The 26,657-nt window shown below is 33.1% G+C and overlaps 1 protein-coding gene across 2 annotated transcripts in view; it reads right to left on the bottom strand.

Annotated features, from left to right (window-relative positions):
- LOC145292603 (F-box/WD repeat-containing protein 8-like) overlaps positions 1-26,118 on the bottom strand; it is a 33,373-nt gene extending 7,255 nt beyond the window's left edge. The window contains exons 1-8 of one of the 2 annotated variants that reach the window (XM_080138740.1): positions 26,020-26,118; positions 18,500-18,658; positions 15,907-16,205; positions 13,237-13,341; positions 9,375-9,542; positions 8,095-8,183; positions 2,313-2,485; positions 464-681 (exon numbers count right to left, since the gene is read on the bottom strand). In XM_080138740.1, the coding sequence (XP_079994866.1) occupies positions 464-681; positions 2,313-2,485; positions 8,095-8,183; positions 9,375-9,542; positions 13,237-13,341; positions 15,907-16,205; positions 18,500-18,650 (1,203 nt within the window). In that variant the 5' untranslated portion in view covers positions 18,651-18,658; positions 26,020-26,118. The remainder of the gene's footprint in view (positions 1-463; positions 682-2,312; positions 2,486-8,094; positions 8,184-9,374; positions 9,543-13,236; positions 13,342-15,906; positions 16,206-18,499; positions 18,659-26,019) is intronic. The other variant, XM_080138741.1, reaches the window with a different exon arrangement.
- Between the last annotated feature and the right edge of the window lie 539 nt (positions 26,119-26,657).

Genomic DNA, 26,657 nt, shown 5'->3' with positions numbered 1-26,657 from the left:
AGTTTGGCAAAATACACTTAAAGAAGAGTGAAGATTACATTGGCCAAAACGTTGTGAAAATACCACTCAAGATGAGGACAGTAGTCCAAACAATCCAAATAATACAAACCAGTAAATTTATTTATAAAATTATTTAAAATTTCAAATTGAACAAGTCTGATCGACAAGTCTGAGTATCACGATGATGGATTGTATTTAAATCAATAGAATTATAAATTTTGAATATTTTCTTATCACATAAATCTTAGGAAAAGATTCATTGCATTTCCTTTGATTGCTTTTTTTTTCTTACTTGGGAGTCACCACTTATCAAGGCACAAAGGCCACTTGAGGATAAGGGTTAATGAATATAAGGTGGTAGTGTAGTAATCATTAGTGGTAGAAATTGGGTAGAATTAGATTATTCATGGGGACAGGTTAATGTTTGTTTTTTTAAAAAGATTAAGAAATAAGATCAACTTACTTTATTATTGATGTCTATTTTGTGGAGAGACTTGAAGCATGGGCCATCTTCCTCAAAGAGATTGTCGATTGCTTCTAATTGAACAAAAGGTCCATAACTTAGAACCAGCAGATATTCTTGACTCAATTCTTTTAATAGCATACATTTGATTTCCTTGCCACAATGAAAAGTGTGAACAGGGGAAAGGTCTCCCTCATGCAGCCAAACATCTACAAAGCCTGGAAAAAAAAAAGATCACTGTTATATAATAAACTAAAAGAATACCCATTCCAGGAAGGATAAAATTAATTCCTCAAACTGAATAGGTTTGCACCATTTTTATGTCTCATTACCAAGATAATGAGTTAATAACATGAATATGGCTAGAATCCTTCTTCCAATTCTGAACAAAATTCATTTGATGATTTTCATTCTAAAAAGATGTATAAAATTCAAGGCTTAAAAAATCTTAACAAAAAATTAAAATTCAGGAAATCTTTTTTAGTTGGTGTTTAATGATTATGGATTAAATTTAATGCTAATCTGAAATATTTAAATGATCAAATAAGTTGTGCTCATAGTATGCTCACTAAAAGCCCTTTAAAATATTCTAAAGAAACTGAAATTTGAGGAATATTTATTAATTGATGTCTACTACCTATTGTTAAAATTTCACAAAATTCAGAGTTATCTAAATTTTTACAAAGGACTTCCACCTTTTTGCCCACTTTGCATAAAACTAAATGAAACTAAATACAGGCCATTTTACTTACCTTTATGCCTCACAGCTGTTTTCCAAACTTCATAATGATCAATGAATTAGTTTAAGAATGAATCTTCTGTATAGAAATATATAAGCATATACTATCTATTTTATTAACTTTTATCCTTGAGTTCTAGAGGCTCACTTTATAAAAAAAGATAAAGTAGAGAAGTGCAATCTCCACTTGGGGAAGACGAGATCCAAGATTACTGAAATGTATAAAATCTTGGAATTTTGAACAAGAAGATTTGGGCATTATATATTTTAAAAACTGTTTCTTAAGTTTTGAGACAAGGATTTTTCATATTATTTGAAATCTTTAAATTACTGCTCTCATCTTGATGTCAGTGTTTTTTTTTCACATTTCAGTCAACATCTAGAAAACAAAATAGATTTAAGTCTCCTAAAATTCATACTAGAATTGTTCACCAAGACTTGGGACACATTGGATAAAGTATTTGGTAAAATTCAGTTGCAATGTTACACTTTTCTGGGAGTTGAAGTTGGGTGACAAAAATGCGATTGCGAATTAATTATGTAGGACTTTTACTTAGCCATGGCTGACAGAACGAGCATATGTTATCTCCATGGATAAAAGAAAGGGTTCCATTTGAAATTCTGTACAGATTCCTAAGTTTGATAGAAAGATTCTCAAATTCGACAAGATACACTTGAAGAAAGTCAGAGGTTAAATCAACCGAAACATTGTGAAAATAACATTCAAGATGAGAACAGTCGTCTGAAGAAGTGAAATAATACAAATTTTTTGAAAAGTTACAAAATTTGAAACAGTAAAGTAGAACTTTACACAGATACAATTCAAGAAACATGACTGTTTAAGTTTAAATTTTTTAACTTCTGATGATTCTTCAAACTACTGTTCTTATCTTGAGTGATATTCTTACAATGTTTCAGGCAATGTAATCTCGAACTTTCTTCAGGTGTATCTTGACAACGACTCTTACTGATCAATGGTGAAAAGAAAGTTTTTTGTTCTTTTGTCCGACAAAGCATACTCGTTAGAAGTCATAATTGATTAATTTATCAAATCAATCATAAACCTTAAAAAAAGGAGAACACTTTTAATAACATAAATACTGTATTTACCTTGTCTAAATGCAGCCATGGTCATGTGACTGCTAGTGCATAAACCTGTAATAACATTGGCTATGGTTCCTTCCTCCGCTGATTCGTCTAGGACCAATGACATGTCCGAAGGTTTAAATATGCATTCATCTTCATTTTCCAGATTCCATAATTTCACTTGACCACTTGAAAAACTAGAAAGAAATCAAAGAGTCTTATTTTAAAGAAAACACACAAGGGTAACAAGTTTATCTATTTATTCTTTTTTTGCGTTTCCGAATCTTAATTTTTGGTGTAAGTCACTCCCAACTAAGCATGAAGTTACTTAATGTAAAGAGTTAAAAAGAACATGCCTATTGATTTCTACATTGAAAAGACCAAGGCTTTAGGTAGAAGGAAGACAAAAAGTTTCACAAGCCTGCAGTTCTTGGAAAGAAGTTACTAGAACAGGAATATGTATTATAAGAATGTACCTGATCAATGTATTCAATTTGGAAGAATTTGATTATTTAAGAGGATGGCACAACAAAAACGTGTTTACATTGGACTTAAAGAAGACCATGTAATATTGAACATTACTCTAACTATAGAGACTTTCATGGATTATTTAGTGTTATAAACATTTTCATGGACCTTTTTACACTCCATACATAGAAGTTCAAATGATTAAAATCCAGGGAGCTACGATGCCAAATATTAGAGATTATATGATCATGAGAATGTTCTTCCATCCATTCCTGTGTTCCATGAACCAATTTTCCTTTACTTTTTCTGACAAAAATAACTTTTACCTATCACATAATACTTTTATCTCTACTATTATATAAAAGGAACCTTGTATGTGTGTGTGTGTGTGTGTGTGTGTGTGTAAGTTTGTTCCTTATGGACTCAAAAACGGCTCGGCTAGGTTTTATAAAATTTCACACAAAGGTACTTTATGTGCCTGGCAGTGTTCTTAGATAGATTTTACATCAGAATGTCTTTGATAAGTATCGATAATCAAAATAATCCAATGAAAGAAGCAACAAGTGATTTCAACTAAAGTTAACACCTTACACAACCTAACATCACAAGTGCATTTGAGAAGTTTCATTACTGCATAAGCTGAAAAGGCCCAACATATAAAATCAATAGTAGCTTCTTTGATATAACAGGGATGTGTTCGAAATGAATATTTTTGTTTAGAGCACAATTGAAGCATGATACTTGACTTTTAAATTTTAAACTTAAATTCAAATCATTATAACCGCACTAAGGCCAAGCATATAAAAATCAACAGTAGATTCTTTGATATGACAGGGGCACATTCGAAGTGAATGTCTTTGAGCACAATTGAAGCGTTATACTTTTGCATTTTAAACTTTAATTTAAACCATTATATGTAAAACTAATTTTATAAAATCAACAATAGGTTCTCTACAGTGCAATGTAGACTATAATGTATTGTGGACTAAGTCACTGTGAGGGGCATGTAAAGCTTCGTCCTGGTGCACCATGATGGGTCCCCAACTAGAGCAGGCAATCAATCAATTTGATTGAAAAGTAGGCAATTTCACCGATTTCAATCACAATAAAAATATGAGAGTGAAACATTTGTTGATCATCATTGAATCCCAGGCAAAGTCAGGTCTCTCTGCTAGTCTGCTGTTATGTTTGTTAATAACATCTCAGATTGTTCCTTCTGACACTCAGTATTGTTTTGCAATCAACCTCATGAATCCTCTAGGATTACCATTAATGGTGTGTTGTGTTTGCCAAATAAATTCATGTGTTTTAATGCTATCAGTATGCTGCTTACATTTTGATAATGGTGATACCTTTCTGTCTTACGCTTTTTAACTTTGTAAAAACTTTGTAAACAAAAGATCAAACAAGCTTTAATAATGGTTACATTTCTAAATTGCTGTATTCAGCTTTTATAGTCATAATGACTGTGTGCCTATTCTTTTCTTGTGTAATTACAGGGACTGAAATATAAAAAAAATAAAGTCAAATAATTTTCCTATTATAGTAAAAAATAATGTATACTCTCAAATACTTGCCCTATGTAGACAGCTATGTAGATTTAAAGCTGTTTTAAATGTTAATTAATATAGCATTCTAAATAGATATGGAGACATGTAGATATATATTTTTATTTACAAAAAATAAAACAACAAAAAAAAAATATATGATATAACAAAGTTTTACTAAGGATGACATTGTGTTATCTTTTAATTTTTTTTTATAGAAGTCACTCCAGACGAGGTATGAAGCCACTTGATATATGGAGCTAAAGAGAACGATAGAAAATTAACACAATTCTCCTTCAAATTGCTGTTTTGATACCTTGTTGTAATACAGCCTTCTCTTCTATTAGCTTCCTTACTAATAATCGCAGGCTTGTGGAACTCTGTTCCTGCTGACTGTTTTCCTCCTACATATAACCTTGTTTTTTTTTTTCAAGACTAAGGCCAATGCACATTTTCCTTTGTGATAATCATTTTTTGTTTTTGCTAGCTCCTTACATCAAGTAGTTTGATGCCTTGTCTGGAGCAATTTCTATTTAAAAAAAAAAAACTAAGATCAGGAGCCAGATTTATAGGGAGGTATCCTAAATGGGGAGTTGTACAGCAAGATATCTGTTCACATTACATTTAAATTTCTGCATATCGGTACACTCGGGGGTGAGGGAAATGGAGAGCAGTGAGGGAATTACAAAGTCAAGTGGTCCAAGGAAAGAAGCTATTAAGTCAGAAAATTTTCCAGCATCTTTTAGGGACCTCTACAGTGAAGGGGTGGGATTTTGGTACTAGTCGAGTTGGTCAGAGGTATTTATGTTGAGAGAGTACAGGTGTAGTAGGTAGTGCAAAGTGAACTTAAATTTGACATTCCTGATGACTCGACCCCCCCCCTCTCCCTGCCCTATCACCTGCTGACCTTTTATAGATAAGTGAATAACTGAAACACAAAATTTGTTTCATAAGTTTATTTACCGAGTAATGTCGACATGTTATGAAATACTGCCACCGTGAAGTTGACATTGTTTTCAGAAACAATAATATGTGAACTTATATTTGTACATAGAGAATGAGACTATGACATTCGTGCTATCAAGGTCTGATATTTTTGTTGCAAGAAAAAGAAAGAGTTGTTTGTTTGGTGACGTGCTAATCTAGGGTTGCTTATTATTTACAACAAAGTAGCTCTCAGCCTCCCAAATAACTTGCTTCGTTGCTTATTTATAATTACACTTAATTAAAGAACCAGAAATACAGAAAAATTTTATAATGTACATACTCATTACAAAATGCAAAATAACATATTCCAAAAATCACATAAATTATCCAAGAAGTTTTATTTTTTAATAAAGAAAAATCAAAATTTACGATTTTTAGCCATTAATAATTTTGTAATTATTTTGAATAAAAACAAAATCTCAGTAGTCGGATTGAGTTGTTACCCCTGAAATTCTATACAACATGGTAGTTCCTAGCTCTGTCTTGCTTCCTCTTAAAATTTTATTTTCTTAGTTAAAAAACAAAAAAATAAAAAATACTTGATCAATTTACGTAATTTTGGGAATATGACATCTATGTTCTGTACATCATAAAGATTTTTTCTGTATTTTTGTTTTTTTAATTAAGTGTAATTCTAAATGAGAACCCTTATTTCTTTATATAAACCATGATTTAATTTAAAAAATATAAAAAAAAAATAGTATCTTGTTGAACTCAGGAATCTGTACAACATCTCAAACTGAACCCTTTTTTTTTTTTTTTTTTTTTATTACATTTTCACCCCAAACAAGGCACATTGCCACTTTGGTGTAGGGGGCTACTATCAGGGGAAACATCTACTGGGGTACTATGTAGGGATTTGGGCAGCAAGATGTTGGTTCACGTTGCACTTGAACTTATGCATGTCAGTACAGTTGGGGAAGCAGTGACCTGGAATGGAATTCCAAAGTCTAGCAGTTCTGGGGAAGAAACTACTGGAGTAGAAAGATCTTTTACATCTAGGGATCTCTACAGTGTGGGGGTGGGATTTTGCAGCTTGTCGGGTCTGTCGAGGGTGTTCACGTCGTGGGGGCACAAGTGCATGCAGTTCATCAGAGCATTCACCATTAAAATACTTGTAGAACAGGCAGAGGGATGCAACGTTTCGACGATGGGACAGAGGCTGAAGCTTAGATGCCAGTTTAGGGCCTATCAGATTTGCGACTCTCTTTTGAACCCTGTCAAGGAGCGAGAGACTAGTAGCCGATGCACCAGCCCAAATATGACAGCAATACTCCATACATGGGCGAATGGTAGCCTTATAGAGGTACAGGATACTTTCGGGTGTTAGAAGTTTTCTAGCACGGTAGAGAGAGCCCACCTTCCTCGCAGCGGCCCTGGCAATGCCCTCGATGTAATTGTTCCAACTCATATTTCCTGTGAACGTTAAGCCAAGGAGCTTGAAAGACGTACTCTCAGATAAAGAGTCGTTGGCCATTGCTATAGGTGGTAGAGAAGGTTTCTTGTAATTATTGAATGAAACCAGTTTAGTCTTGGCGGCATTGAAAGTGACCATCCATTTTTGTCCCCATTCCACTACTGTCTACATTTTTGTCCCCATTCCACTACTACACTAGTGTTTCTGCCATTACTTTAGATATATGTTCATTTGTTTTCCTGTCGTGCCTGCTATAGAGTGTGGTGTCATCAGCATATATACCCATCTCAGAGGCAATTTTGTCGGGAGGTCATTTATGAATATCAGGAACAGCAGAGTTCCAAGGATAGATCCCTGGGGCACTCCTGCATTTATATCATATTGTTTAGATGTACGACCGTCGAGGACAACCTGGATTTTTCTCTTATCTAAGAAGGATTTAATTATGTTAAGTATTCTACCAGTGATACCGTATGATCTAATCTTCCTGAGGAGACCCTCATGCCATACCCTGTCAAAAGCCTTAGATATATCTAGAGCTACCGCTACTTAAGGGATAGGTTATTCTTGTTCCATCAGCCATAACTAGGTAGAAGTCTTAAGTAATTTTAAAATATGAACCACATGGATCCATTACACAACGGATAAAATGCTAAGTAATAATCAGCTCTAAGTGACAATCTCCTGGGAGTCGAAGGTTGAACCTCAGTGTGGGCAATGCTAAAAATATAATCAAGAATTACAACATCTACTCAGTCATGGCTGATGGAATGAGAAAAATATGCTCCTATGGATTAAATAAAAAGTTCAGTTCAAAATTTCATATCTATGCCCGAGTTTGAACTAAAGATTCCAGAGTTCAACAGGATACATCTTAAGAAGGTCGGAGGTCATCCAAAACATTGTAAGAATGACACTCAAGATGAGGACAGTAGTCCAAATTATCAATCTTCATCTAAAAAATGTTATGAACATCTTTACCCCCCCCTCTCTCTCTATCTATCTACCTTTCCCTCCCTCCTTTTTCTCTCTGTCAACTGATTCAACATAATAGAAAGAAACAATGCAAGAAAGAAAATAAAAGCTGATAGTTTCAGTGTTATTTTTAAAACAACTCCTTCACGTTTTGTTCTTACAAGTAATTTTTACCATGGGTTAACATGCACTAATGTGGTCCCTGGTAACTCCCAAGAGAATGAATATTACAGTATTATTTTTACTATAACCAGAATAACATAGAATTCCAGGTCGGGATCACACTTAATCCAAAGATGTAAGTTTTGTGAGTGTATCTTGTGTGATTTTAGATTTTTAATTGAACACATATGCATGGATAGAAAAGACAACTTTGCTTTATAGAATAAAAGAGATGACTTTGAACACTTACCCAGCCACAACAGTTGAATGTTGGCAGTCAGCAGCACATAACACTCCACCACTTAAATACTGAAGAGAACGCAATTGAGCAAGACGACCCTTAAACAAAAGATGATTTCCTTTGAGTACATATCAGAACATGTGCAGATTAAGCATGTAAATACTGCAACTTTATCTAAACACTAAAAATATTTTATATGTATTTTGCAGCTGTGGTTATAGTTTGTTCCAATAATTCACTTCAATTTATTTGGAAAAAATAAAACAAGTATACAGAGATCAGGTAGGTATATGAACAAGTAAGCAGTAGAAGCATTGATATAATGATAAATTTGAAAGTCCATTACAGATAATACAATGCAGGATTTTTTTTTTCAAATAAATAAAAAAAAAAATTTTTTTTTTTTTTATCCAATTTTTTTTACTCCATGAGCCTTCCTCAGAGTGATACAGACAAATTTTTTTTCATTGTTAATATCTTAAAGCAGAGCCAAAGATAGCTGATTTCTTTCCATCTTATTGAAAAAAAAAAAAACAGTTTTTTTATGACTGATAGTTGTAGTGAGATGCGTGAGCATGTGTGTACAAATATTGAGATCAATTTTACTACAGTGGAAGCATCGGTAGAATGAGAAATTTCTTATACAAGATTGGAAGAAGATCTCGACAATGAAAAAAAAATTGACGGTATTACCCTGAGTGTGGCTCATGGAGCTTAAAATTTGGATGAAAATAATGTTTCATTTATTTGAATAAAAATTTGCATTTTGTTATCTGTTTTTTTTAACATATTTTCAAATTAAAACGAGTATGCTTCAGTTACAGTTGAGATATCAGTCTCATCTGGCCGTGGAAGGCCAAGTAAGACATAGAAGGAAGTGACTTAAAAGAAAGAGGTATAAATAAAGACCTGGCCAGAGATAAGTTGGTTTCAAAGTCAATTTCTAAAAGCTGTCTAATACATGGCCGCATTTAAAACAGGTAATAGAAGATCAACTTGAGCCTTAAAAACCATTAGCTTCAGACGTTTGTTGCTGGAAAAAGGGCTGACCATTATCTCTTTGATTCCGGTCATGGTGTTTCTCATGAGATTTCATCTGCCCTAAATGTCAACAGATGTTCAATCGAATATGATAATAAAATCAAAATTATTTTTTATCTACTTTTAAAAATATAATCACTTTTTTTTCTAGATTTTGTGTTCCTTATTTTTGCAGCCATTCAAAATGTTGTCAACCTTAATTCCTCATCATGTATAATTAAATGATGTTGAATTAATTTGAATCTCACCTTCCAGTTTGTAAGAAGTACATTTCGTTTGACAAATTCCTCCTTCATAAATTCTTTCCAATTTGTGTGTTCGGGCATTGATGCTAAACATATTTTATGGGAAAAGCGTTTGTAGATTTGGTACCAAAGCCAGTTGTCTTCAGCAAGATTTTTCCAAGATTTACTGACCTAAATGAAAAGAAAAAAAAAAAAGAACGGTACATTTAGAAGCGTTTGAATAAATGGTTATTTGGATTTTGTCAAAAAGAAACACAAATTCTTCATGATTATTCACAAGATTAGATCAGAATTCCAAAGAACTTTACAGCATCTAAACATAAAATATCAGGTTAGTTACATAGTAGAACTGTGTGGGTGCATACATATAAAATAGCAAAGAACAACAAAAAATACAAATCAAACTATTCCAAGTATGCACGTGTTAAAATAAGGTCAACTGTTAATTTGACACACTCACAAATGGGGATGCATCACCCCTATACAAAACAAAACAAAAGAAGCTATCATGTAAAGGTCAGTTGGACCTTTGTTTGAAAACTGTATGAAAAACTGTGATTGATAATAAATCTGATATTTCTAAGGTCAAAAAGAAATTGTGACTTGACCCATTTTAAAATAGCTTGTTCCAAAATCAAATTATGTAATCAAAGTGATTAAAATAGTACAGTTTTAAAACAATACATTTCAGAAAGTGACATCCATTCTATGGATTTGAAAATTTTTTAGCTGACAATTATTTTATGCTAAGAAAACAGAAAATATTTCTTTTAAATAAATAAGAAACATATTTATCTAAAAAAAATATTTAGCTGACAACTATAATTATTTTCATGGAAGAAAAAAGTCATTAACCCTGACAGACAGGAAATATAGATATTAACAGTAAATTATACAGATTGATGTAGATAGCACTATAGAATTTCTACAGGTCCCAACAGTTTATAGTTTCATAGAGAAAAGTAAAGTTTATATAACTAGTCTCATTTCTTTATGGACATATCTCATTTCTATTGTAAAAAAGTTCAAAGTAAATATAGTTCTTCGACTATATAATATTTTGATTGCAGAAATCCCCCTCTGGACCAAAGTAATGTAGGCTTTCAACAACACATGTCACATACAAATTCAATATATCTACCCTGATAGCTATTATCTTAAGTAGCTTATGACCACCATTTCTGCCACATTCAGCCATACTAATAAAATGTTACATTATATCCGCTGAGAATCAATCGCCACATCTACAGCAGAAGAAGTTCCTATTTTTCTCTCTCATTATTTACTGCTCTCATTGCTACCAGTTGACACCAGGGCCAATTATACATTTTCTTACCCTGCTGAACTTGGACTGCTATTAATTGGTTCTTACATACATATACATAACATAGTCTTTCCTTTATACACACTACCTATTTAATGAATTCTCCTCAGCATAATTCCACTTACTTCAATAAGCTGAACTCTTACTATTCAATATTCCGGATTAACAATTCTCCCCCTGAATGTTCTGTATAAATGTTAAATGATGTCAGTCTCACATATAAATTGCCAAACACAATTTCAATTACGGTATAGTATCTAGTTGCGGACACTTGCTTGGGGTTCATTGCCTTACTTTATGTAGGTTTGCTTACACATTTGACCACCACTATGACTGCGAGGAACAGTTTGTCAAATACATAAACAAACTTAGCTTATTGGGATTTCCTTAAGACACTTGCCCAGTAAATGCATACAATACAAACAAAAAAGGGCTTCTAAGCTATTAGGTCATATATTTTATTTATTCATTAATTAATTTACTTTTATCCGTGCTTACTTTATAATATTCATTATAGTTATGGTGCACATATTTACAAATTTATTACTGTTCTTACTGAACTAACATTGGAACTTTTCTTATTTCGTACGCAGAGACAATGACGATGATGACACCGATAACACGTCCGCCCTACTACACATAAACTTCACTTCTCAGGATTAGTACAACTTACAACATGCGCATTTCAGATTCATTCTTTAAGGAGTGCATAAAGCAGCAAACTAAAATTATTCGTACAGATTGGCATAGATTAAATTAATAAAAAAAATGACACCAAGAACACACTTATCCAACACAACCATTACGTCACATATTTATTTTTTCTTCTTTTTCTTCTGTTCTTTTTTTTTTTTCTTAGTTCGAGTACTCAGAATTAGTACTTTTTTACGGCAACTTTTTCTTTTTCTTATTCGGGTACACATGTACATGATAAGAACTATTTACCATTTCATTATCTGCATTAATAAACTAACACTGTTGCTGCTTTTACTTGGACGCTGATGATGATGACTACGCTTTCTCCTTATTACACATAAACAAACTTTGGTTCTTAGAATTAGTACTTGTTTACGACAACATTTACATGCGCATTTGTGATTTATTCTGTTAGGAAGGCAACAAGCAGTGAAGATAATGTATTGGGACATATTTGCATAGATTAAATTACTTAAAACAAATTTACCAACAGGAACACTCTTCTCAAATAATACTCATTAGGTCACATATTTATTAGATTACATTACTTTTAAATAAATGTCAACAAGAAAACGCTAACCAAACAAAGCATTTAACTCACATATATATTTTATTACTTTCTTTTTCCTTTCTTGCTGCACTTATTTTTTATAGTATTATTAAAGGTACGCATTTACCAGATTATAACGTATTATTATTTTGTTATCTTTCTTATCAAACTAACATTGTTAATTCTTTAATTCTTTTATTCTGTCCATGCGTATCTGCCAATTCTCTCATTTATCTTGGTGTACATATTTTACCATGTTATTATTTCATTAAGAACCAAGTTAACATTCCATTATCTTTCTTGCTAAAATAACATACAATTGTTAATTCCTGCATTTTTTTCACAGCGTAATTGTATAAAATTCACTGAATATTAAACAATATAATAAACATTAACTAATAAGACAACACTTTACATTTAAATGGATGTGAGATTTTTATATGTAGGATGGAGGGTGCTGTACTTATTTTTTTATTTTTTTATTCCACTTATGCATTTACCAGAAAAGAGGAATTTCCCTGTTATTTTTCGTTCTTACTAAAATAATAACAGGGACATCTTTTCGGATAACGACATACCTGAACTAAAATACATACTAAAATTAATGCACAAACTACCAAAGTGTTCCTGCCATTATAATGGACGGGCAGTGGATCCAATTAACAACAGTACTTAATTTTTTTTTCAGGTGGGGTGGGAGGCATACTTCCACCGGGGAACGCCGGGACACAGGTCCTGCTAGTTTATTATATATCTGCTATTGAGAGTCATACAAGTTGCACTCATTTATGGTTTGTGTTCATTGGAAAAAAATAAGATAACAGACTTCATGACTGCAAAGAATCTTGAAAGTTGAGAGAATAAATTCCTCTTATAATATTCTTCGTCAGTCAGCTGCTAATTTATCTAATTAATCTTTATCCTTGAATGGTGACTTATTAGTAAAAAAAGATGCTACAATTATCGGCATCATAATAAAAGTCAAAGGAAATAATTCAAACTTTTGAGAGAGAAACCAACCTTTTCGTATAATTGCAAAAAAAGGAATTATCTCCCTTGACTATCATGATAAAGTCAATAATATTCAGCATATGGCTAAAATTTAAATTTATTTTATAAAAACAAAACTACTGGATGAATTTTCATGAGTTTTGATGAACAGAATTTTATTTTCCTTTACAAGTAAGTACATCATAAAGAGTTTTTGCTATTTATTTATTTATTTATTTTTGACATTCATATTCAATATGCGTGTAACCATGATAACGCACCATAAAAAAAAACTGAAAACTGACCTGAGCAGATCGGCATAAATCTTTGTAATCAAGAAACCTGAAAATCTTCAGAGCCAATTCTCTTGCAAGATCAATCTCAAAAAAAGGGATTTCATTTATTTCATCCTAAGCAAAAAAAGCAAAAAAAGTAAAATTCAAATAAATTACTTTCATGTCATAAAGAAAAATTACTAAATCAAGATTAGTAAAAAAGTTATAAAGATTTTAACGTTTTATATCTACATAAAATCCTTTGAGAATATTTCATGCAAGCACACACATTAAAAAAAGTCTATTAATATGAAACTGCATAGTGTTACTTATATTAAACTTTGCAGTGTTCTTTGAAAATCTTATGCATTTGACATCAAAATTATTTTATTAAAGCAATCAGTGAGACCAGCAGATTACTGTTTCTAAACAAACCAATTCATCCATTTTTTTTAAATAACCAAAATTTGTTGTTTTTTTAATTTTATTTTTTAAACTCCACAAAGTTTTATTTGTAACTGTAATAGAAATCATCACGCTCGCAAATGACCTTGTGTTTGCTTAGCTTGTAAAATGTCAGCAGAAAATGTAGAAAAGAAAAAACAAGCATAATTTTGTAGGTCGCTCATTGGTGAACATATACCATTAATTTGCATATGTACACAATTAGTAACTGTTTAATGGGATGAATTCTAAAGCAGTTGAGTTGAGTTTTTTTGTTGGATAACTTAGTATGAGAACGTACGGTGGAAGATAATATCGAATACACAAAGATTTATTGCAAGTTGAGGAAAAATAACAAACTTTTGTGCATTGTATCGACAAGAGGACGGTTTGATACTGCCAGATTTTTTTGTTTGTTTTGTTCCCTTTCCATTTTATAGTAACTTAATCTAATCTTAATCTACTTTAAGTAAAACATATTTTATTTACTCTGTGAACTGACAATGAATATTGAAAAATTAAATTTTTTTATTAATAAAATTTAAATAAATAGTTTTAATTTATATTAGTATTGATTGTGTCTTATTTTCTATTTGTACCTCTCTCAATTTTTTACTGGTCAATCACAACGGACAAACAAAAATTTATATCATTATAATGGTATGATGTTACATCTATCTGGCAGTCAACAAAGAGAATCAATACATAAGTGTGATAAATAATTGCATTATACCCTTTGGTACTTATGCAGAATACAAACCATGGCATATTCTAGATGGGTTACATAAACCAACCAAAGGTAATGAAATGGTTTTTTATTGTATTTTCTTCTTAACAACAAATATTTTGGGGGGTGTTGGTGAATTTTATGGACCATGTTATTTTTTAGATAGAATTTGCAAGTTAAATTCAATTATCATGGTATCTTTTATTAAATTGTTAGGTGAAAGTAGAGAATAGTTTAAAAGCCCTTCCCCTCCTCATGTTAAGAATGATTTTCTAAATAATAATTTTATTTCAGCACAATCCATAAACTGCATATGTACTTTTTTTCATTGATGACTATTTTCGATTATAATTATGTATTTTCTTTAATCTTTAACTGTTTGTTAGTGTTGTAAACATTGGCCATCATTTTCGGTAAAAAAAACAAAGTTTTTGTTCAGTACCTTAATTATTGGCCAGTGTTTTTGTGAAAAAAAAAACTCATAGTTTTCGTTCATCAGCTTCTGCCAGTTTATGTAACCTGCCCAGGATATAATGTGTCTGCATTCTTCATAAGTGCCTATGTTTTATATATCTTTTATAGATTTTTATACAGGGTGGAACGATAAAGTTGTCGCTCTAAAGAAAACATCACTACAGCTTTATTTTAAAACTTTTATTGAAAAAATCAATTCAGGTAACTTGATTATGTAGTAGAGCTGACATCTATTCAATGTAGACGTCTTCAGCCTCAATCACCAGCTTGATATGAATCCAGAACTTGGGGCATGCCTTTTCCACAAGCACCAGTGGCACTTTAGTGGATGGCAGCGATCAGGCTGGCTTTGGTGTTGTGGGAGGTTATGTTGGTGATGTTCTTGATGTATGACCAAATAAAGTAGTCCAGCAGATTCAGGTTGGCAGAGGAGGGGGGGAGCCAGTGAGAGAAGGGTACAAAGTCGTAGCACTCCTTCTGAAATAAAGCCTGGATCTCTTTGGACTTGTGGGCCGGCGCCGAGTCCTGCTGCCACACCCAGGATCCATCAGCAGCTACCTGATTGCATCAGGGGGCACCACACTCTTCAGCACATCCAGGTACACGTTGGTGTTGACTTTCAAGTCTACTTCGAAGATATAAGGTGGCATGATGTGACCCTCACTTGAAACCACACCAAAGACCATAACTGTGGCCGGAAACTTTGTTGAGCTATGCCCTCAAGTGTTGAACTGTATGGATTTGCATTTTGAAGGTGCTGGCAATGGTCCTGTTGTTATAACTTGGACCAGTAGATTTCGCTCGTTGAACTTTTAGACATGATAGAAGACTTCTATCACTCTCAGGATTTATACACAACTGGCAAACTAGTAGCAAAAAAAAAAGAAAACCAGTTTTCATCAAACAAAATCATGCCGTCTTTTCTAGGGTGACAATTTCATCGTTCCACTCTGTATGCTTTATATATGTTTTATTTATCTTTTATACATTTTATCTATCTTTTATACATGTTTCGACTTTAAGATGTCAGCAATTATCAGAATAAGGATACTTACCAAGTCTGCAACCAGACAATCAACCAGGCTGTTTTTTAATATGACATCATTTTTAGATTTCTTTGTGTCTTCATTGCATAACGTCTTGTCCTTCTCTGCTTGAAAATATGACCTTTTCCGCATTTTAACACAAGAGGTAGGAGATAATTTTTGTTGTGTCGAATAAGAGTGCCGACCTTCTTCCAACAACTGACCAACAATTACGAAAGGTTCATAAAGCACAGATGAATTTGTTTCCTCTTTCAATTGTGACAAAAAATTCTTTTGCTTCTGCTCATCAGCTAAATTGGAAGAAACATCTGAAACGAAATGACAGAGAAAATAACGTATTTGTTATCGTATTTCTTAGAAACATTACATCTTTCATTTCATCCTATACTGATTGGCCATACTTTCTCTGGAGACTCTCCAGCGTCTCCTGTTTTCATTTCTTTGTGACAGGAATAGACATAAAGTTTGCAGACAGGTTTATATTCAAAGTGAGGGAGGCTTGAGAATGTCCAACTTGATGTGTCATCAAGATGCTGAGAGATTGGCCTTCATGAGTCGAACATTGACAGAGGAATCTGTGTAGAACCCTGCAGTCAATGGTGCTTTTTCTCAACCTCTTTCTTGATCATTTGGTAGAGAGTCATCATAATCCTCAGAGAGTGCCAAGCTGTGCTCAAAAAGCTTTCAACGTTAATGATCTTTCTCTGACTTCTAGAAAGGAACTCTATAAGGAGTTAGAAAGGGGGACTGCTAATAACCCACTTGTCAGGTGGTTGGATTGGTCAGAAAGGAGGATCCGCTCCGAGTAAAGTTAGGTGTCAGGCTCACGTTATCTCAAAACTGAGTTCTCACTGACCTGGTGATTGACTTGGAATGTGTTGTGCCTCAATGCCATGCGACAGAGTCTCGGAATAGTGGATTTGTCCAGATATTCCAGCAGCAAAAAAATATTGTAAACACACTTTCTTAGAATGTAGCGAACTCTGGTAATACCAGGGGTATCCTCACTCATTAAACACATCCTAAATAATTGACAATGGCAGGACATTGTAGGACAGGGAGAGATGAATGGTGTTTCTTGCAATCCTGGTTGTAGTGTGAATGGTGATGTGGACATTGTGTCTGAGAGATAACCAAAGGAGTTGAATCTTTTACTAATCAGGATCTTATCACATTCTTCAAACACCAATTGAAGGTCAAGATCAGATGTTAAAAAAAAGAGATTACATTCTGCGATTATTGAAAAAAAAGTGGATACAAATAACGAGCTTATGTGTATGAAGATGAGTCAAGTATGAGTACGTGTTCCCTGCCTGAGCATGACACATACAGTTCCTGGTGCTATGGTCCTATTGGGCTCCAGCCCATTCGGGCAAGTTTTGCCTCATAACTAGTTGTGTGAACCCCCCCCCCACACACACACACACACAGACAATAGAAAGCTCCATAATGCCCACTCTCCATTTAAAATCATTTTTCTTTTCACCCCTGACCTTTCCTAAATTGCATTCATCTTGGAAGAACATCACTTACTCTTCAAACTGCCCACCTCATTTTTTCGTCTCATTTAGATCACACTACCACTTAAAAATTGACCTACTTGTTTTTGGTTCCAAACAAACCGGAAAACAGCGGTTTATTATTTAGAAAGGGTTGGAAGTGTCTTACTAATCAATATTTTCTTTCATTGTTCTCACTGCACTTTCCACTGAAATTATTGTATATGTACACATCTAAAATTTATTTTAATCATTTGGTAAATCTTAAGTAGGATGGCCCTTGGAGTAAATGTGGTATTATAGTGATTGATGATTCTATTTAAGAATAGGATAGACATTTTTTTATGGTGACAAAGAATGACCAACGGTGCCTAGTTTCCCACACTTTCAAATGGCTTTGTCCTTAATTCGTCTAAAAGATTTAAAATGTAAGTTTTAAATATTTTTTGTAAGTAAATAATTCAAAGTGTAGTATTTATTCTGCCTTCAGTCAGAGGAGGGGAAATCCTTCTTGATAGGAAGGGGAGAGAAGGATAGAGATGGAGAGGTAGAGAAATTTTACAAAAAAATGTTAAATACTTTTTTATTCTTTTGTAGTCAATCCCCTCCCCTTCCCTGGGCAATAGCAAGTTAGCCATGCTAATCTATCTTATAAAGGAGAGTCATAATTACGTTTGTTTCTGTGTGTATCTAGTTAAAAGTCAAAAACTACACAAGATACACTTACAAATTTTACATATTATTGGATTCAGGGTGATCTGGTTATGGTTAGGAAAAAGCATTGTAATATTCATTACCTTGGGGTCACCAGGACCAAATTAGCACAAGTGGAGAAATGAAAAACATAAATGTCTTTCATTCAAAAACAACACTGAAACTAGGTCAAACACCTATCTTTTATTTTTAGTTTTTTCTTTCTTTGTATTTATACTGAACTAGGTACAAAACAGAGAGAGAGAGAGAGGAAGAAAGAAGGAGAGAGAGAGGGCTTTTATAAAAAAGATGTTGCATTCATTTTTATAAACTGTTTTTTTTTTTTTTTTTATCTATGTCCCTCTCTCAATGCTGGATGGCTTTGCTATCTTTTATTAAAAGCTACTAACCATGAGAGAGTCCCGAATAAGCATCATCCTTAGAAGGAACATTATCTTCTTTCAGAGAGGAGACACCATTTTTGATGGAAGATGATTCATGTTGACGAAGTTCTTTCTTCCATTTTGAACGAAATTCTTCCAGATCCACCTCACACGCCATTCTCCAATCTGAAAAAAAATCAAGAGTAAATGAAACCAAACCTTTTGATTTTGAAAGTTAGAATGTTCTAGATTATAACAAATCAAGCTGCACCCCCCCTCCTCGACATTACATGGTAGTATCCTTTTTTTAATTAAAAGTAAGCCATTTTTCCCTAAAATATTAAGATTTGGTTTATTTTTATATATAATTTTTAAAGTTAAATTTAATTAGTACAGCAATGTTTGGTTATTAATTTATTAATTGAAATTATAAAAATATATTGGTATGATTTATATATAATTTTTTCTTTTACATAGAAGTCACCTCTTATCAAGGCCCAGAGGCCATTCGAGGACAAGGATTAAAGAGTGAACAGTAGTCAATGGGACAATATCATAGTAACCACTAGTAGTGTAAATTTAGTAAATTGGATTACTTAAGGGGAACGGTTCATCAAGAACTTGTTTACATTGGACTTGAAGACAACCATTTTGTAGTCAGCTGGAAAGCAGGCAAACAGAAGATAGTTCCACAGGCGTGCAGTTATAAAAAAGAAGCTTTGTTCATGGAATCTACGTTTAGGTTTAGGCAGAAATAAAGAGTGGGGGAAATTATTGATAGTGTTTTCAGCTAGATGAGTGTTTCTGGTGAAAATGTGTCAAGAGGGGACCATAGATTGGAGCTCAGATAAGCACTTGCCATGAAAATAGCAATGAGGCTGATGGAATGAGAGTTTGCTACCCCCATGAATTAAATAAAAGGATTCTGTTTGAAATCCTGTGCAGATTCCTTAGTTCAACAGAAAGATTTTTTTGAGTTTGACAAGAATTTTGAATTACTGTGTTATTGGTACATTTATTATCTCTTTTGGAACTCTATTCCAGGGTTTAGGGATCCTGATTGAGAAAGTAGCCCTACTCTGGTTCAATTGAAATTGGTGGTGAAATAGTTTCTTGTAGTGACTGCGTAGACCTCTTTCTAGCACAAGAGTAAATAATAGGCTGTGAGTTATATTGTAAAGAGCATTGAGGAGATTGTAGATCAAAATGAGATCACTGTGTAATTGTCAGCGGTCAAGGGAGAAAGAACTAAGCTTCTCTTCTTAGCTTTTATAGGGTAGATTGTAAAGACCCTACACCATTCGAATAGCTAGCATTTGAACTCTCGCCACATGGATATCACGTATTAGATATGGAGCAGAGATCTGGACATCATACTCTAATGAGGGAGACATAAAGTGGAAGAAATATTTCCGAAGTGAATGAGTAAAGAAGGAACACAGAGAATAACAGTGTGAAAAGAAACAAAACAAGGATAAGACGTTGAAAGGATATTGTCACTGCTGATTTAGTAGTGTTACATAATGGTTCACCTTATGTCAGATAGTGAGTACATCAACTAACGTTAACCTTGACAAGGGACGAACTAAGTGCAGATTGAAGTGGCATGAAGTTTTCAGAAATAAACAAATTTCTGTGAAAGAGACAGGAAAATATGTTGGTTATGTAAGGTCAAATAGTTCAAAAGTAGAGTAAAACAAAGAGACATCAGCAAGACGGTGCATGATATCACAGATATTGAGATTAATAAAGTAAATAAGGTTTCAGTCAGTGTGAATCATGCAAGACACATCGCTTATAATGCTTTAATAACAGAAAAGAAAACTTTAATAATTGCCAAGAGTGAAATGTTTCTTAAGATTTTGATTTGCTGTGTTCACCCATTTATCCTTAATAAGATACTTCTTTCTTGTGTGAACTATTTCTCACCAGAGTCAACTTAATACTAAACTCACAACTGAATGTCTTAGTCTCTTTTTATGTAGATGATAAAAAATTGTATTTAGCTAGATCCACTGATGACAAAGCATAGCTACCCAGATAAGGATGAAGGAATATTTTATGGAAATCGCTCCATACAAAGCATAAAGCCAATTGATGTAAGGAGCTAAAATATACTACTGCAGGGTCCAAAACTTGCTAAAGATAAGTGTTGAATGCAACAGATGTTGGCCTAGAAAACAGCAATTCTTTTCCCTTTTCCAGAAACATTGCTCATGGAATGTGAGGACTAAAGGACAAAATAAGGGAAGCAAGAGTTATACAGCTGCTGAAACACTAGACAAAACTGTGACGGTGGCAATGAAAAAGAGATGGTGCAGCAATGAAGAAGAAAGGCAGTTAGAAAAAAGGGACATTTGGTTGTAATGTCGTTTTAAAATGAAAGAAAAAGAAGCAGAGAACTAAGGAACAAATGAATGCATGCACAAACAATGTGTAAAAGACAAGTGAGCACAAATGCACACACTAAAAAGAAAGACCTTTAAAAAGTTGTAATATTACAATATTATTAGATTGGGATATGGTTCAGGAGAGGAAGAGAAAGAATATAAATTATTAGGGTGTTTTATTAATCGCATTGAAAATGCCATTTCCATTTTAAGTGTGACAGACTGATAAAAATACTATTTCACACTTAAGCATGACAGAATGGTGAAAATTACTGAAGACTAGAAAATTAAGTATAAGCCAACTGATTCTTCATAAAGTACAACCCTTCCCCCAGTGTGGTAGGGGCAGAGACAACATGATAGTGCCAGGTGAAAATCCAAATAGAGTCAACATCAGGATCCGATATCTTCTGATCATCTCTGGTTCAGTATTTGGCAAGCAAAGATATGTCAAGTGCAGAACCACACATCAACAGTGAGGATAGCAACATTGTTTCTGTGTTCTGAACAAACCTTCTCTGACTTTGTATGCAACAGCTGACCTCGTTACTAAGGTCTGAAATAAAATCCTGCAATTTTGCAGATTTGGTAAATGTTAAAAGTCGCAGTTAGAACAGAATGCGAGAAAATTTTGGTATATAAAAAAAATAGTTTTATGTTGCTTTTGTTAAATGCTGATCATGCTGTGATAATGATAGATATCACTCAAAACTCTCAACCCGAAGTTGAAGAGCCACTGCTCAAAACGACAAGGTACTGCAATAAAGCTGACTGGGATGCCATCAGTAATCACATTAGATGAGATCAGTAATCACATTAGAGATGCTCCATGGGGAAATATCTTTTCTCTTCATGCTGAACAGTACGCAAATGAGACCACTGAATGGTTTAAAGCAACAATTGAAGCACATGTTCCCACACAGGAGTTCTATAGCAAACCCCACTCTCCCCAATGATTTACTTCTACTTGCACAGCTGTCATTGCTCATGCATACCATAGATTTATCCGACATAAATCCAGTACAAATAGACAAAAGTTTATAGAAGCTAGAAGTAATTGTAAGAAAGAAATAGCCACAGCCAAGAAAGAATATATCAAAACCACCAGAAAACATATTGAAGCACAGAAATTAGGAACTCGTGACTTCTGGAAAATCTATAACAGAGTAGTAACTAATGGGCAATCAACAATTCCCCCACTATCCAACAATCTTAAAGTTGTTTGTCTGACAATCAAGAAAGCTAATCTGCTTGCCTGTCGGTTTGCCTGCAACTTTATTTTGGATGAGCAAACAACTCCCTCCCAGATTTTCCTCTGCAGACAGAAACCACACTAGATGATCTGAAAATCACCCTTCTCAAGTATATGATATAATAAAAAACCTAGACACCTCAAAGGCATGTGGACCTGATCTTATCCCGGTTGTACTATTAAAAAAATGCTCCTCTGAGGTTGCTCCAGTTCTCTCCAAACTTTTCAACAAATGCCTTAATGAATCTTGCTTTCCTGACTGCTGGAAAACTGCTTCTGTGGTATCAATTTACAAGAATTCTGGTGAAAGAACTGACCCATTAAATTATTGCCCCATTAGCCTCCTCCCTTTTTTTTTTGCGAAAATATTTGAGTTCATAATTAATCAAGCTCTAGTCCACTACCTCACAGCTGCTAAACTTCTATCTGGCCCCAAAAATCAGATCCTATGGTATCACTTAACATAATTAAATCCTTTTTAAGTAAGAGAAGAATCCATATTGTCCTCAATGGTCAGAATAAATGTGGGTGTACCTCAGAGTTCGATCCTTGGACCTATATTATTCCTGATATTCATAAATGATATTCCTGATAAAATTGTATCTGAGATGGGTATATTTGCAGATAACACCACACTCTATAACAGACACGAGAGGAAAATGAATGAATGTATCCAAGGCAATAGTGGAAACCCTAAAGGAAGACCTCTAGTCAGTGGTGGAATTGGGACAAAAATGGATGGTCACATTCAGTGCTGCCAAGACTAAGCCCTTTCCTTTAATAACTATGAGAAACCTTCTCAACCACTATTAGTCATGGATAATCATACATTACCTGAAAGTGTTTTGTTCAAACTCCTCGGTTTAACATTCATGGAGAACATGAGTTGGAACAAATACATTGAGTGCATTTACTTGTTTAGTTTAATCAAGAATTAAACAAAAATGTAAATATTGAAAAACAGTTATATTGTACATACGCGTTATAGAATAAAGTTTTCACACAAAAAATATCACTTAATTTGATCCAGTGTTTTTTTTTTTGGGGGGGGGGGTCAGAGAAAAATCAAATTTTAATGAGATTGATCACTAGCAGTATCAGAATTTTTGTAGGAATTTTTGACACCCCTAACACGAAACTGCGAATACAATATAAAAATCTCGTAATTTCTCTGTTAAAAGTGGGTTATTTATTTTCTTTATGGATTATACTTCCAAAATAAACTATTACAGTTGTTTTAAAAGTAATAAAAATATTTTTTTTTTTTTTTTTAAACAGTAATGAATTTTCCGAACTCAATATTTTTAAATTTTTAAACTCAATATTTTTAAATTTTAAAATTTTAAAAATCTATCAAAATTTTTCTATTGATTCTATTTTTACGATATTTTCAGGGTCAATGTGAAATTTTATGTTCTTTCCAATAAACCGAATATAATATTTTAGACAAACGTTTTTTTTTTTTTATTCACGGTTCCCCCCCCCCCCCCAGTGTCTATTACAAAGAAAATACTTAATTTCGTCTCGGATAAGTACATAATTATTTACTCACAAATTGAAGAGAAAAGGTCAATACATAATATATTCAAATTTTAAAAAAAACGGACATCGTGTTCTTGTAGAATTTTACCTGTAAAGTTTGAAGTTTAAAACCTTTTTTTAAACCACGTTATTTGTTTTTTCTTTTTTCTTTTTTTTTTTTTTAATGGAACCTTGGTCCTTGCTCCTTTAATTGAAAAAAAAATTAGGGCTTGAATTACATTTTTCGAGGAGTTATAAGCTTGGAAAGACAGGGGGTCGAATAATTCACGCCTCCAATTTTGTAAATGTCTAAAAATAATTAATTTCGACTCGGATAAGTACATAATTATTTACTCACAAATTGAAGAGAAAAGGTTAATACATAATATATTCAAATTTAAAAAAAAACGGACATCGTGTTCTCGTCGAATTTTACCTGTAAAGTCCGAAGTTTAAAACCTTTTTAAAAAAAAAACACGTTTTTTTTTTTTTTTTTTTTTTTTTTTAATGAAATCTTGGTCCTTGCTCCTTTAATTGAAAAAAAAAATTAGGGCTTGAATTGCATTTTTCGAGGAGTTATAAGCTTGGAAAGATGGGGTGGAATTATTCGCTATTTTCACAAAAAATTCTGATACTGCTAATTGATCACGTCGCGTCTATCTTGCCTATTTCGCGGACGAGGAGAGGGTGTCTTTAAACGAAAAAAAAAAAAAGATTAACAAAGAACAAAAGTAAAAAGGGATTAAAAGAGAACAGAGAAATTCTGTAAAATAAGTGAAAAAAAAACTAAAATATTGATTTAGGTATTTTTTCTGCCCATGTTTCAAAATAATCTCGTTAAATTTTGACAAACTTTAAGCGGTGATTGGAATTATCTCCCCTGGCGCTCCCTTCCTCGTACGCAAGGTGAACGCGACATGATCGATCTCATTAACATGTGATTTTTACTCTGTTAAAAAAAAAAAAAAAATACTTCATCAAATTAAGTGATTTTTTAATGAAAAGTTTATTCTATAGCTAGTACGTACAATTTTTTTTTTTTTTTCAATATTTTTATATTTTAATGTCTTGATTAAACTAAACAAGTACTGAAAATCCGATCTAAAACTAGCACGGTTCGTAAATGAACCGTTTCTAATTTTAAAATTCTAAATGAACCGTGAACTAATTTTCTCTAGCCTAAGCTTTAGGTTCAGTTTGGTAAAAGGAGATTTGGTTCAGTTCAAATTCTGTAGAAGCACTTTGATTTTTTTTTTTTTACAAAAACACGGTTCTAAGTTTCAAAAGATGAGGTGTTTGGGGACGGTGTCGAAACCCATTTCATTCTAAACAAATTATATTAGAAAATTACCGTTACTTATAGACAATGCGCTTTGATTACATGACGAATCAAATAATCGATTGTGTGATTCCTTTCTTTTAAAGGGGTTTACTGTACACATAGATTCGAAAAAGTTGTCAAAAAACAAATATATAACCAATAAATGTTATCAAAGGCAAGATAAGTTACTTTTCTACCAAACTGGATATATTTTTCGTGTTTTTATTCAATGTAACATGTTTATTCAGCTCGAAAACCATACAGTGTTTACCGATGTATTCGAAAATTCAAGATGGCGTCTGACTCCCTTTTTAACACGGTAAGTTTGGGAAAAGGTGTTATAAATAAAAAACTGAATAAAATACTGTTAACAACTCGCTCAATATATGTTACCATGACATAGCTTGACATATATTCGGCGGGTTTTTAATAGTATTTTTTCTAATTTTTTATTTAAAATACCTTTTCCCAAACTTACCGTGTTAAAGAGGGAGTGAGGCGCCATCTTGAATTTTCCAATACATCGGTAAACACTGTTTTTCGAGCTGAATAAACATGTTACATTGAATAAAAACACGAAAAATATATCCAGTTTGGTAGAAAAGTAACTTATCTTGCCTTTGATAACATTTATTTGTTATATATTTGTTTTTTGACAACTTTTTCGAATCTATGTGTACAGTAATACAAACCCCTTTCTTAAAGAATCATAATCAAGATTAATAAAATATGAAATATAAAATGTCGGTGCTAATGCACTTACTGATCCGCGCTATTTTTTTTTTTTTTAATCGTATTTCCAAGTTTAATTAAAGTTTTATATGTTTTTTATTCAGTTGTAAGGTTAAAGTACAGAATAGGTACAAAACACCTTCCCCTCCCCATGTTAAGAATGGCCTTTTAAATAATAACGTTATTATTTCAACACGGATCAATAAATGCATGCATGAGTGCCAAAATGTCTTCAGTCATACAATATGGCTTAAATTATCAAAAGAATGACGCAAATACGATGAACATCTTTAAAGACAGGAGGGGGGGGACAAAAAAAAAAGATAATTACATAAATTCGTTCATAAGAATTAAACCAGAGATTTACGTAACCTGAAAAAAATCGTAAGCAAGGAAATATATAAACACAGTTTATATTTATTCGGTGCCCGGTGTTACATAAAAAAAATAACCTCTATAATAAAAGCGCCATTTACTAAGAGTACTGGCAGTGCACAAGTACGTACTTGGTACGGGAGTGAGTGGGTGGAGATATCAGCCTTATGTCGAGGCCAAATGAGGTTCTTTTGCGTGTGTTGCAATTAAAAAACGGGGACACACACTAAAATAGGGCAATGATAAAGAAGAAAAAACAAACTCATATGCGCCGCAAAATACAAAGTTGACATTTATTTCAAATTAATAAATATGTGACTATTTAAAAAGATTTCTTTGTTCAGTGAGTCCACAGGAAAGGTGTTGGAGCGTTACCGTAGGATGACTGATGGTTATCCTGGCTGAAGTAATCTCTTGGTCTTTTCGCTGAGAGCTTGTTGCTTTGGACATAGTTGTTGGAGAACCTGGTCTAGTTGCAGAACAAGCAGTAGATGTCGATGTTGAAGTTGATGATGGTTAGCCAGCTGGCCAGTTAATCAACCAGCTACCCTTACGATTAGTCTGTTGATTAGAAACGAGCTTCTGCAATTGTGA

The sequence above is a fragment of the Euprymna scolopes genome, chromosome 2 (genome assembly GCF_053919585.1).
Source record: "Euprymna scolopes isolate OS-2025 chromosome 2, ASM5391958v1, whole genome shotgun sequence".
NCBI lineage: Eukaryota > Metazoa > Mollusca > Cephalopoda > Sepiida > Sepiolidae > Euprymna > Euprymna scolopes.
Note: the sequence above shows the minus strand (reverse complement) of the source record. Positions and strands in the feature narration are given on the sequence as shown.